The sequence below is a fragment of the Barbatula barbatula genome (genome assembly GCF_947034865.1).
Source record: "Barbatula barbatula genome assembly, chromosome: 1".
Lineage (NCBI taxonomy): Eukaryota > Metazoa > Chordata > Actinopteri > Cypriniformes > Nemacheilidae > Barbatula > Barbatula barbatula.
Genome location: NC_136766.1, coordinates 1,808,106 through 1,821,398, shown reverse-complemented (window position 1 = coordinate 1,821,398; position 13,293 = coordinate 1,808,106). Strand labels below are relative to the sequence as shown.

Genomic DNA, 13,293 nt, shown 5'->3' with positions numbered 1-13,293 from the left:
ATTAATTTATTATAAGTGTGGTGTATTTCTATACATGTATGCACAATGATTACAGAAGGCCGAATGCTCTCTCTCTCTCTTTGAATGAAAGAGTCTGCTCAGGGCTCGGTGGAGAAATGTAAACGTCTTGGGCTCGTCCGGCAGGTTTTGTTTCACTGTTATCATGGAGATTAGTTTTGTTTTCTGACTGGAGACTCGTAAACATTGAAACTACATTTCAGGATTATTTTGATACAGAAGTGGGTCTTCGAGATATGATTTGCTCAATCTCTACACTGACGATCTCCTCCGTGACCCCCTTCAAGTTTGTTTTCTTTGTTTTGAAATGATAAACATGCCGTTGAACTGGTTTCTTCAGTTCGGCTCGGTGCTTATGTCATGTTTGAGCACACAACATTCAGAAATCAGAAGAGATGTCTGTGATAGCATCACAACCAAACTGAATGATTTGTTAGGAGGAACAAGATGATAGATGTGTGAGATTATCATCCTTTTATAAATTCATTCTTAAATATCAGAATTTCCTTTCGTCACCTCTGTGGGATAGAAATGTGTCAAGAGAGTTCAGTTCATAGGATGAATACATCCAACTTTAAAGATCACAGCAGAAAACTTTATTAACTGGTTTTAATAGAACAGAAAAAAGATCACAAACTATCATTTATCAACGCCTTGTGTTAAATATGTTAAGCTGTGTGTGTGTGTGTGAGAGATATAAATGTTGTTCTTCACATGATCATCCCTCCGCCCATAATCTCCATTCTCTGTGGACATAATAAAGAAGCAGAGGTGTAAGACAGCACATCTGTTTGGATTCCAGACACTCAGAAACAGGTTTATGGATCATTCACGTACCTGGGGTGGTTCTATGAACGCTAGCCAATCAGACGAGTGTGTGGGGAGGAGCCCCATTGATTGACACTTGTAGATGGCCAGTGCTGAACCGAGCACATTCCCGATGAGATAAACCAAACCCTGTAACCACTGCTGGCTCGAGCTCTCCAACAACTTAAACGCTGTCAAACACACACACTTACATCTTTAATTCTGAGATTAAAACAATTACTGTAGACATAAGTAATTCATGTCACACATTAAAACACTCATTTTTTATATATATATATTGTATATAGACTGAATTTTTTACATTTTACAGCTGGCACTTTTGGATCCTGACATTGTGTGGTTTAAAATAAACTGAAACAGGAAGTTCATTTGGACCAGCTTTGGATAAGCATTGTTTACATCATCCAAAGTGGTCTATACGAAACCTTTGTTTCAGTTATTCAGTTAAAGTACGATATTCATATGATTACGTGATAGGTCGCATTCCTAAACGCCCCTTATGCCCTTGAACGTAACTGCAGGAAGGGTGCACCACGTGATCTGTTGTCTCAGATGAGCGGAAAACTTGTTTTCATGACTGCATTCATATTTACTAAAAACAGCTGTTCATCACTCTCCAGAACCTGCACTTCAAAGGATCTGCCGAAGATGTGATAGGAATTCCCACAAAGATGTAATAATAGCATTTACATTTAGCTTACGCTTTTATCCAAAGCGACTTACATTGCATTATCCTATACATTTGTTTCTATGGATCGAACCCACGACCTTGGTGTTGTTAACGCCACTCTCTTATTACTGAGCTACAGGAAAGCTGAATAGCGTTTAGTTTCTTGCACAGACCAATTGATTTGCTTTATAAGATGCCAATTTATTCCTTTTGTGCTAAATGTATTAGCATTTTTGACTTATTAATTCAAACAAATAACTTCTTGAAAAATACATCTTGGAAGTACTGTGGGTCAGTAAATTAACACCAATTTCATTTAGGTAAACTAACGCATTCAGTAATATAAAATATAACTAAAAAGACAATATCCTTTTAAATAAAATATCATGAAAAAGGCAAAAATACTGAATGCACTATTATGTGTGTGTTTTAATATATGACCAATAAGTAACTGCAACAAAAATAGCACAAAAGGAAGAAAATACAAGAAATAACAGAAGAAATTATGATATGGTAAGAAACGGACCCGCATCCTATTTATACTTTTGGAATCTGGCCCGCAAAGAAAAGAAGTTGAAGACCCCTGCTTTACAATAAGGTGCTATTAGTTAACATTTGCTGACATTGTCTTAAAATAAACAATTTAGTTTTCAGCATTTATTAATCCTTGATAATGTTAGGTCATGTTATTCCTGATAGTTCATTGTGCATTAACTAATTCACACTGACAACATTTGATCTTAATAATGTATTAGTAAATGCTGACATGAACATGAATGAAGATTAATAAATACTGTAAAAGTATTGTTCATGGTTAGTTCATGTTAGCTAATGCATTGAGTAATTGTTAACAAATAGCAACTTATTGTAAAGTGTTACCAAAAGGTAACGACTGAGGTGACCTTGAGCAAGGCACCTGACCCCTACTTGCTCCCGGGCGCTGCAGTGATAGCTGCCCACTGCTCTGGGTGTACGTGTGTTCACCACTTGCTGTGCGTGTGTTCACTACTCTCTGAATGGGTTAAATGCAGAGGTCACATTTGAGGTATGGGTCATCATAACTGACAAATAGGTCACTTTCACTTTCACTAATAATGAAGAGAAATCAGTCAGTAAGAGGTCAGTTTAAAAAGCACCTTGGACCGAAGATTTTTTGATCACAACATATTGTAAATTCCCAAAGTCGCATTTGCATCACTTTGTAGTTTTGATGAGTTTACTATAATTCTAAAATAACGTATGAGTAAGTGACCCTAAACTTGAATGGTAGTGTGTAATGGGAATGGAGATACTCACTGGCTGACATGGACATGAGCGCCTGGATGGGTCTCCACGCCATCATACACACCATCATGATGGGGAAGATAGAGATGGTGTTTCCCGACATGTACATGATGAAGAGGTTCATGGGAATCTGCTTCAGCGGTCCCAAAGCCACGTCCCAGCATCTCTACAGAACAAAACATCTCCAATAAGACCTGGTTTTATTCCTCACCCCCACCCGTCTGCCCAGGGCTCAAAGAGTTGATATATTTACTGAAGATAAATGGCCTTACCTTCTCCACCAGGTTGCGGTCGGCCTCTTGTACACTGGTGTCCGGGACGGGTTTATCAGAATATCCCACAGGATACATCACATCGCCCTCTTTACTCTGCCTGTCCCCACGGTTCCTGATCAAAGAGAAGTAGAAAACCGAACCAAAAGTCAAACCTGGAGTGACACGGCTTTATACGAAGGTCACATCATGCGGGAATCCACCCTCACATGTCTTAACATCAGATGTGATGAATTACCTGCTGTTGCCTAGACTCAGTTCTAAAGCCCATTTCATTCTCTTCGCTGCAGCTCCGCCTCTCGTTGACAAAGCTCCACCCCCCTGACTACCTGATGATGTCATACTGCACGTTAAAACACCTGCAAAAAAACAATCATACCTTATAGGTCTGAAAGACATCATTTGGATATTTTCTTGGACAACAAATTACTGAAACACATCAGAACCACTTTACTTAAAGTTCCCAATTCAACCTAAAGTTAAAGAAATTCATTTTAAGATTGTATATGATATCTACCCATCTGGAGAGTTTCTAAAGAAAAGATTTATTGATATAAATTGTTGTCATTTATATCCAGAAAAATACAGAACATATTTGACTTAATTGCAAATGTTCTAGTGCGTTCTGGGGAAAATTCAAATTATGGTTAAAGGAGAAAAAGGTGGTTGAAGTGAGTGTTTCCCTTATTGATCTTAAGTATGGCAACTATGAAGAAGATGGTCAAAAATGTTTTTTTGATAAACAATTGACTTTTGCTAGCAAAATGTTGAATTCACAAATGTAGGTTTCTAAACCCCCTACCAAAATAAAAGATTAAAAAAACTTAAATCTTATTAGATCTATTTGATGAATATAATTTATTATGCAATTTTCCCCTTTGTATAATAATATGGTGTTTATTCAAAATGTTTATTTATTTGTATTTATTTGTTAGTTTGTTTATTTTATATATATATATCAAGTTTTTGTCTTATTTGTCTGTGCCAATGCCCCTCTAAAAAACTGAAAGTTGAATTTACATTATATACCAATTTGTTGGATAAATCTAAAATGTTTTGATATATTTCAATAAAATACATATTTTCAGTCTATAAATCTGTTGCTTTGAGTCAATTGAGCCAAGATGTATGAACACTATCCAAAAACAGACATTGACACATTCATAACCACGTTAGTGCATTTAAGGGTCTAGTTCGAGTAAATCATTATATATATACATAAGAGTTTCAAACACATTTCACTGTCTGATTCCAGTCATCGCTTGTAAAGCATCATTTCGTCTGCTGATAACGGGAAATATGTTCGATTCATATTTGCTCACCTGTCAAAGATCAATTCGAGCGTGGAAAGGTGACAGATGTGTCACGAATATGTAAATAATCCGGTGAATTATGTTTTATCCATAAAATAATGTAAAGTAATAAACAGAGGAGCGACTCTCCTTACGGACACCAGTTGATGACGATTCAGCGTCACTTCCGTCCCCAGCAGATGACGTCAAGCGGACTCTTCTTCTGTAGGGTCGAATGTTATTAAAATAATGCGACACTTATTTCGCTTTTTAATTGATATACAAATAAAAACATATTTTCGTAGATAATGTTTACTAACTATAAATATGTTCATTTGAAGGAAATATATTGTTTTAATAAAGCTGTAATTTTAATGCTATTTTACGTGTGCTGAGAAGCATTTTAGGAGTATGACAGACAGAGCACTTAAAAACACAACAAATGATACACGTTCAATTTTAATACGCTTCAGATTTACATTTGTAAACAAACAGTATAATGCATACTGTTTAAAACATCTTTTCGAATTATTTACACATCATCACTCTTCATATTCTGTACATCTATATAGTGCCCAATATTGCAAAAGCATTAGGGACTCCTGTGAATGTTCAACATTTGTTAAATCTCATTTCTCGAGCGTGGTAGACCTGTGCATATGTGTCATTTGTAAAGACTCAGTTCTGGACAGTGGTAAAAACACATATAGGCATCACACAGTAAGCGGCGGACGGGCTCTCTGAGCGTCGAGGCATCCAGTCGAGCGATCTCCTCCACTGACAGACTCAAGTACCGGCCCACCTCAGGACACGCTCTCACCTGTGGCACATTAAAACCGTTTTCTCCTCCTGCAAAAACACACCATGAAATCACATTTGTATACTTTCTTACTAAACGTTCAGAGTCATTGTGCTTTTAGTGGTGAAAAACCTCAATACAACATTACCCTCTCTGTCTGCCATGCTGTCAAAGAAAAGCCAGTCTGTGGTCTGCGGGCCGTACTTGACGAAGCTGACGTAGTGACTGGTCTCGATACACGTGACGGCGAACAGATCCATGAGCTGCCGGACACAGTGCACTGGTCCCTCCCATGATCCCTGTGGCCCTCTGATGAGGGTGGGTTCGTGTGCCTGTCGTTTCCTGTGCGTGTGCACCTGACACAGACAGAGACGGATGTTCAAGGTGTAAGTGTATGTGTTTAAAGCCTTCACGGCCCACGCTCAGACTGCACGTGTGTGTGTAGGTGTGTTCACCTGTGTGTTACAGGTGTTGCAATACTGCTTTAACTGGCCTGGTGTGATGTCATCATCCTCATAACACTGTAGACACTCCCACTGAGCCAGTGATTGACAGATACTGCACTGCCTCACAGCTGCAGCGAAAAATATATGATGTAATTAAATAAAATATGACGTAATGAATTAATCAATATTTAATCATCTAATATGATGCAATAAATACATCATCACATAACATTATTGAAAAAATTTGATAAATTACTAATGATGAAAAACAGTATTAAGGATTTCTATTACAATTAAAATAAAGATTTACATTCATTTTTAAATACAACAATACAAATAACAAAAGCAAGAATATTGTTCTCACTCTCGTCCAGCAAATCTGTGATGTCAAGAGAAAGCGATGGCAGAATCACGTCAAACATCTTAAACTCTTTGCCAAATCTGGGCATGAGGAGCGGCAGACAGGAGGGTGCCTGTGAATGAGGAATGCGTTCAATCAAATCAGTGATTGACAGCTGTTTGTCTGCCCTCGTGTCGGTGTGAATCTTCACCTCTGTGAGTTTGAGTCCGGAGTGTATGAAGGACGACTCCAGTAACATCTGCATGCTGGCCACCCGCATGAGAGATGAGAGAGCGATGGGGGAGAGAGACGGAGACCGAGGAGAGACCACAGGACACAATGGAGTGGCAGAGACAGACGGCGGAAAAAGTTGATAGATGAAACACTCCTGTGGTTGCTGACTCGCTGACCTACAACAACACAAACACACAACATCCAATTAGCTGCACTGTGTTTTGATATGAAACCTTCATGTTTGTCTTTTCCTTGAGTCTCCATTAAAGAATAATGATCATTTCCTCATTATTTACTCAACCTTATGTCATTTTATAACGGTCTATTCAGAAATATTCTATTCTTGGATATTCCAAATCACTGCAACCAAGCATCACCGGAAAAACGTACAGAGCTTCCAAACCGCTCTCAAACTCAACCAACTGGTCATTTTTGACACAGATTAATTGATTCATTTATTGGTAAACATATAACCTATTATGCATTTATGCAATAATGTTGCCATATCAGAGAATGAAGTCCAGATGATTCCAGCATTCCTAGATACGTAATTTGTGTAGCAATTCATAGGCGGGGATTATGCTAATTATAAATGAGCGTGCATGGGTGCCCTGTTTACGAGTGATTGGAAATCATTAACATACACACATTCACAATCAAATCTGACTTTTACGAAAGATGAACAGACAGAGAGAATGAGGGTGTTGACCTGATCTTCAGAAGCGGTTCAACCCGGAGGAGCCGGAAAAGCTGGTTAAGAAATTCCTCTGGATCTGAAAACACACGCACACACAACAGGTTAACGTATATCATTTATACAGCCACTGAAAAATGAAGAGACCGCATTTCAAATCATAATTTCTAGATGTATTGTGTTCAGTCCAGTCCAGTTGAATTTCAACAAAATCAATGTGAAAGACTGACAGCACGACAAAACACATGAAAACTGTGAACAAAATTCAGCTTATCACATACATTTTTTTTTACTTTTCCTAAATACATGACTGTTGTGTTGCTTAAAAGGGAAACTGAACTTGTTTTCTTTGCAGTATTAGAGGTCTGAAAAAATACAGAGCCTATTTTCTGTTATTTTCACCTGTTTTCTGCAAATAAATGCAAATAGAAACAAGATTTGTATTTGATAGAAATATTGTTTGTAGTTCACAGAATGAAACAAAACGATAATTTCACCTAAACACATACCAATAAAATAGTCGGTCTGAAACGGTCTTGTAATTTTATCCGCCGCTGTATAACTTAACCTTTTTTATACACACACACCTTTCTCCTGGTTGGTAAATCCAGCATCTGCTGTTTCTGCCTGTAGTAATTTGCGCAGGGTCATGGTTTTACTGGCACACACATAACCAAACCTGCAGAATGAATCATGGGGGATCATTTCAACACATTCATTTACATTCACATTTCAACGAAGTCAATCGTTTTTTCATCCTGTCCAGTTATAGATAAAAAAAAAATGTTTCTTTACTGAATGTGGTTTTCAGTTTCATTACAACTGTACTTGTAGTTTGCTAGAAGCTACAAAACAAAATGTGTATTAAATTATGATAACCGTCTGTTGGTTCCGGTGGGTTTGTACCTGCGAAGAGGATTGACAATCTCACAGCGCAGAAGATCCTGAGCATTCCTACTGTGAGGATTCTTCTGAGGTTCAGTGGGCCAGAACAAAACCCAATCCAAAGAGCTACAGCAGGAGAAAACACTGCCAGACAGAAACAAAAACCATATTTGACGTATGAACCAGAAAAACTCTGATTTGATGGCGTAATGCAGAAGTGCTTATCCTCACACCTGAAGAGAGAAGCGTCCAGATAGCAGGAGTTGAGATGACCCTGAATGCCTTTCTTGAAGCCCTCGTACAGCATCCGAGCGTCCAGACCCATCACAGGAGGAGTGTTTTCATCCACCCGCTGACTGCTCCAGTTAGCAAACGCTGAAACACACTCACAGACATCATTGACACGTACACACACAAGCACGCTCATGAATGATCTTCTGGTGGATTTCTCTTCACACCTATGGAGTTGCAGCGGTCCACCTGGTTGATGGGCGCCTCCGGCGCAGGAAATCTGGAGTCGCGTCTACAATTGCGCAGTTTGACGAAAAGCCCTTTGTTTGCGGGGCATCGGAAGTGACGTTCGGCGAGATAACTGCCATCTGTGGCAGCCGACATCTCCTGATCCTGAACAACAAGAAAATGACCGTTTGATGTCATGAATATAAAAGCAGTTTTCAAACAGAGGAAGGTTATTATAGTTATGATGTTGTATAATGTCAACATCAACGGAACATCAACGGAAATATAAATAGATTTAACTCAAACAGTAACGTAAAAAAATACAATAATAATAATAAAATAACAAAAGCACATAACACAATTGCTAAAAACATTAAAGCTAGCTGAAAATATTAATAACACTAACTGAAAACAAAACTAAAATAACTTTGATTCAGCGATGGCGATACAGAGGCCAAAGTTATGTCTTTCAACATTAAGCGACACTTCAGTAGAAACATAAGAAGCAAAAGAAACATTTTCAAACTTCAGTTCATTGGTTTACCAGCTCAATCCCAGCGACGGGCTCCGGGACCCCACTTATCTGTCCAATCCAGCGGATCACTCCAAAAAGGGGTGGGTCATTCACCTCCACCATAGAACCCACTTCTAGCCACGTGTCAGGCTGCGCCTTCTGCCCGACGACTGGAGGTGGAGAGGGAAAACTGTGGAATCCGTTATGGATGGACTGCGAAGGGTCGTCGGGAGGTAAAGTGGGCAGGGCCTGTGGCTTATTGGGTGGGACGGCGAGAGGTTTCAGGGGAGGTTTGGGTGCGGTCAGAGGAGGTGGTTTCAAAGCCACTTTGAGGGCAGAGCTGGACGGAGGCTGGAGGGCTTTTTTAGCCGTGACTAGCATGGACGGTTGGATCAGAGGTCTGTCGGTGGGTGTGGGCTCTTGTGTGGGTGACAGCGGCTGAAGGACAGATTTATTGGACGGGGGCAACTGGGGCAGTTTTGGAAGAGCTTTGGGATTGGCTGGTGGTGGAGGAGATCGCTCCGATCCAGTTTCTGTTAAACAACGAAAGAAAGATATCAAACTATAGGAACGCTTTGTAAACACATCACACAGAAATGTGTGATGTGTGACAGAAAGATCAGAAGATCTTCCTTAAAACACTCGATGTCATTCGTGCACATGCATTTGAAACATGCCGTCATACGAGCGACTCTTTTGATGACCTCTAGAGGTCACTGTTGGTCAATTTAGCCTTTAGTTTTTTTCAGAAAGGAAGAAATCTACATTTAAGTGTGTTCATTTAGTCCAAAGCGCTGACAGAGCTTTGATTTGTTTTGGGGTGAATTATTGTTTAATGGTGAATGACCGTTACCTGCAGTCACTTTGGAAAGCGGGAGTAAAGCCCCGAACGCAGCTGACGGGATCACGCAGAGTTTAGTATTTTTATAAACTCCATCCCATGATCCAACAGCATGATCCTGAACACACACAAAAACACATTATCAATGTAGATTATCTGCACATAGCAGAACACAATTTGAATTCAATCCTGATCTGTTGAACTGTAAATAAAGAAATGAAACATACAAGATATAAAATGCAGGTCTTTAAAGGTTAAAAAAATATGGTCTCTTCACTTTTGCACAAAACGAATATTTGAAATTCAATTCCAGCAACGCTAACTATAAGCTATTTAAGTTGTGCTACAAGATTCTGATTATGTCTCCCATTTACTCACCAGTAAAACCCCCACAAACACTTCAGAAGTGGACCGGTCAGGTAAGGGTCCACAGAAGCATACTCTTCCCCGTCGGACAGCATCATCCTGCGTGAAACACACTCTCTGACCGACAGCAAACAGCGCTGGAGGACTGGACTCCGCCGCCCGGGACAGAATGTTGATGGAACTCGGGCCATGACTCTGATGACCGTTACTGGATGAAGTCTGGTTCGCTTGGTGTGTTTGGCGATCGTGGTCACCAGAACTAGACGTGCGGGATAATCGAGGGACGATGAGTTCACTGGCTGACAGAATGAGACCGCAGCCATCTGGACAGGTGAACAACTGATGACCTTTATAGTTTCCATTAGATTTGCCTTTGCCAGCTGCCCAACCCTGAGACAACAACAGCACACACATCAATCAAAGAAAAAAATCTGAATCATTCAATCCTATACACATCATGCAAGCTTTCTCTCTTATCAACGTGGCAAATGCACAAAGAACAACAAATACTGTTTGCCAATGCAGTAAAAATCTAATCTTAATAGCAGAATTGAATCTATTGCAGGAACACTTCATAAGAATTTAAATGTATGATCACACTTTACATTAAAATCTTACTTTGACGCTGCATAGATATTTTTACTGCACACCAAATAAAACAAATGTGCATTAAGCAAACTATTATATCATCTGATAACAACACAAGGTAAACCGTTTTTTTTTTAAAGTAGAAATTCCCCAATGAAATGTGGGATTGACCTTGTGTATCTGTGATCTTACCTTCAACTGTACCCCGAAATAAACAGCCGAGCTTCCTCTGGTCAGAGGGCCACGGAAACGAAGATCAGCTTCTGCAAACTCTCTCACCTGGTTCCAGTAAACCCAAACCTCTGAGCCCAGCGCTAATGATGCCAATCTCTGGAGGCGGTGCGGTTTGGCCAGAAGTTTCAGACGCTCGTCCAGGTTATGGACGGGTTCCAACAGACCGGCCAAATCAGCTCGCACCTCACAGAGCACACGCGTGTCTATCTTTACCATTGAGCCATTGTCAATAACCTGTCAAAAATCAAGGGGAGATTGTCAATTTGGTCATTTTATTTTCATGCAAGACATTTAAACTAAGAGAAACAAAAAAAGGTGAGAGTAAAAACAACCTGAATGTGTTTGTGTTCATTTTAAACTCAATCAAATATAAATATCCTCAAATTAGGGCTTTTTATACTGTGCTAGGCTTTAATAGACTAGTTTGATGCACTTATGTATTTTGTTGCCTATGTTGTTATAATTGCTTCCAATGTTTCCTCATCTGTAAGTCGCTTTGGATAAAAGCTTCTGCTAAATGACTAATTGTAAATGTAGGGCTGTGCAATATATAGAAATGATCGAAATTACCGACATATCACAATATGCATTTCTCGATGGCTCATAATAACACATTACACATGTCAGCATAAGAATCTCAACTAAACTTTCTGTCACTTGTGTCTCTGCTGTGTCAACGTGTATAATATTAATTATTTTTTATTTTAAGTTTTTTGTAATCTTATTTTGTTTATTTTAAGGTTGACAATTCTAAGATCTGTCCAGGGACAACACATGAAAAATTGCCTTCTGGCTAATTCTGGTGGTATTTACAGCGATGTTTATTAATGTTAAATCAATAAATCTTGCAAAGCAGAATTTCTTTTATTTATATTTGTTTGTTTACAAAATGTCAGATTTGTTTATGCAGAAGTAAAACATGTCTGTTCACTTTCTCAAGTTGTAGTTGATGCTTTTTCTTTTCCTCAAATAATGTGAAATATATGTTGGTTATATCATTTCTTTAATATATTGTAATAGAATTTAAATTGATTTTAGATAAAGAAATATCGTATCGCATATGGCACATAACAGCCACTTGTTTCTAATAGTCAGATATAATGTCAGTTGTTTTCATTGTGTACTCATATCGCAGTATATAGTGTTGACGTGACGTATAGTCTCTTACTTTGACCCACAGGTGATCTCCTCTTGCACTCCTTTGCCCCGCTCCCTCCTGCTGCTCCTGACACAGTTGCCCCCGCTGCAGGCGAATGGTTCCTTCCAGGTGGTCTTGCACCTTATAGTCGGACTCGACCACGTACATTCTCGGGGGGCGTCGCCTCCTGCTGTGATGCGCGTCGCCGGACATGATGACGATAATACGTCCAGACCTGCGTCAACACGCAACAAAACTCATTTATAAAGTCAAAACACGAACATTTAATCTTTTAAACCGAAGAAACGCGTTTCACGTGAAAGGCAAGAGACTAACCCCGAGTACAACAAGGTTTAACATTCCCTTTAAATGCTTTAAAGCAGAACATTGCGTACAGACGCGTAAAGTGAGCGAAGCTATTTCCTGCTGTTTATCAACCAGCACAAGTTTGCTCTACAAAGTCGTTTAAATGAGAACATATGCGGAGAAGTGATGTGAACTTACCGACGGTGTCATCACCGTAAAACACGAAGAATAAAAACACAATAAACACTCAACTTCACCAAACTAGGAAATGCGGTGACTGAAGGATTAACGGGCCAATCAGACGCGAGGAAAGTTTGCGGAGTGGGCGGTTCTTCGCTGTGTGGGAATTTCCGGGGGTTTTATTTGGTTTTGATGAAATGACTCCATCATCATCGCTTCCTGTTTCCGAGAATTTAACATCGTGTTTTCTTTTAAGATCTTGATATAAACCAATCAGTTCCACATGAACAAATACTGAAGCCTGAAGTAGGCCCAGTTTCTCACACACGGCTTAGTGTAAGTCAGGACTATATAGTGCCTTGATACATTGATATTTATAAAAATGCTTTAGAAGAAAGTGCAAAACAATGGCACGGATATATTGACAGAATATATATATATATATATATAAAGATACTTCCAGTTAAGACAGATCACACATTCATTTGAGTCTAGGACTAGCCTAAAGCCTTGTCTGTGAAACCTGGTCTTGAAGTTTATATTTTGCTAATGTTAATATTAAAACATACTGCAATACTTACTACAGTTTATCAATTCACTATAGTTAGTTTATACCACATAATACAATACGTGTAGGCCTATCTACAACTGTACATTTAATTATACTAGAATTTACTAAAGCATACCACAGTTTCCAGCATTAAATTCACTAAATTCTGATGACAATGAGAGAAATGCAAAAATACGAATGAATAAGATATAATCATGTTATTATTAATAACATGATTATTAGGTCCCAGGTCCACCCGGCCCCCCGTAGCTACACGCCTGGTTGCCACACTTTATCTTTAACTTCAGACATAGATATAGGTTCTGAATGTGCAAACATAACAAACAATTTCTTT

The 13,293-nt window shown here is 39.0% G+C and overlaps 2 protein-coding genes across 2 annotated transcripts; both read right to left on the bottom strand.

Annotated features, from left to right (window-relative positions):
• Positions 1 to 322: 322 nt before the first annotated feature.
• Positions 323 to 4,583, bottom strand: emc4 (ER membrane protein complex subunit 4). Its single transcript, XM_079463668.1, has 6 exons — positions 4,395 to 4,583; positions 3,311 to 3,431; positions 3,073 to 3,187; positions 2,813 to 2,966; positions 856 to 1,016; positions 323 to 764 (listed from the first exon to the last, which is right to left on the bottom strand). Exons 2-6 carry the CDS (start codon positions 3,412 to 3,414, stop codon positions 729 to 731), a joined length of 570 nt encoding a protein of 189 aa, XP_079319794.1. The 5' UTR covers positions 3,415 to 3,431; positions 4,395 to 4,583; the 3' UTR covers positions 323 to 728.
• A 227-nt stretch (positions 4,584 to 4,810) lies between these two features.
• Positions 4,811 to 12,543, bottom strand: cyld3 (cylindromatosis (turban tumor syndrome) 3). Its single transcript, XM_079463545.1, has 16 exons — positions 12,407 to 12,543; positions 11,933 to 12,137; positions 10,723 to 10,998; positions 9,955 to 10,332; positions 9,589 to 9,694; positions 8,766 to 9,268; positions 8,221 to 8,386; positions 7,996 to 8,137; positions 7,784 to 7,906; positions 7,465 to 7,556; positions 6,893 to 6,956; positions 6,161 to 6,359; positions 5,974 to 6,082; positions 5,619 to 5,737; positions 5,312 to 5,519; positions 4,811 to 5,213 (listed from the first exon to the last, which is right to left on the bottom strand). Exons 2-16 carry the CDS (start codon positions 12,113 to 12,115, stop codon positions 5,029 to 5,031), a joined length of 2,853 nt encoding a protein of 950 aa, XP_079319671.1. The 5' UTR covers positions 12,116 to 12,137; positions 12,407 to 12,543; the 3' UTR covers positions 4,811 to 5,028.
• Between the last annotated feature and the right edge of the window lie 750 nt (positions 12,544 to 13,293).

Bases quoted from the DNA above. Each gene is read 5' to 3' on its own strand.
- emc4 (XM_079463668.1), bottom strand. From the start codon at position 3,414: ATGACATCATCAGGTAGTCAGGGGGGTGGAGCTTTGTCAACGAGAGGC. The intron at 3,188-3,310 runs GTAATTCATCAC...CTCTTTGATCAG, and splicing joins CTGAGTCTAGGCAACAGCAG to GAACCGTGGGGACAGGCAGA. The intron at 2,967-3,072 runs GTAAGGCCATTT...TTTGTTCTGTAG, and splicing joins ACCGCAACCTGGTGGAGAAG to AGATGCTGGGACGTGGCTTT.
- cyld3 (XM_079463545.1), bottom strand. From the start codon at position 12,115: ATGTCCGGCGACGCGCATCACAGCAGGAGGCGACGCCCCCCGAGAATG. The intron at 10,999-11,932 runs GTAAGAGACTAT...GATTTTTGACAG, and splicing joins GAGATCACCTGTGGGTCAAA to GTTATTGACAATGGCTCAAT. The intron at 7,907-7,995 runs GTGTGAGGATAA...TCTGTCTGGCAG, and splicing joins CTGGACGCTTCTCTCTTCAG to TGTTTTCTCCTGCTGTAGCT.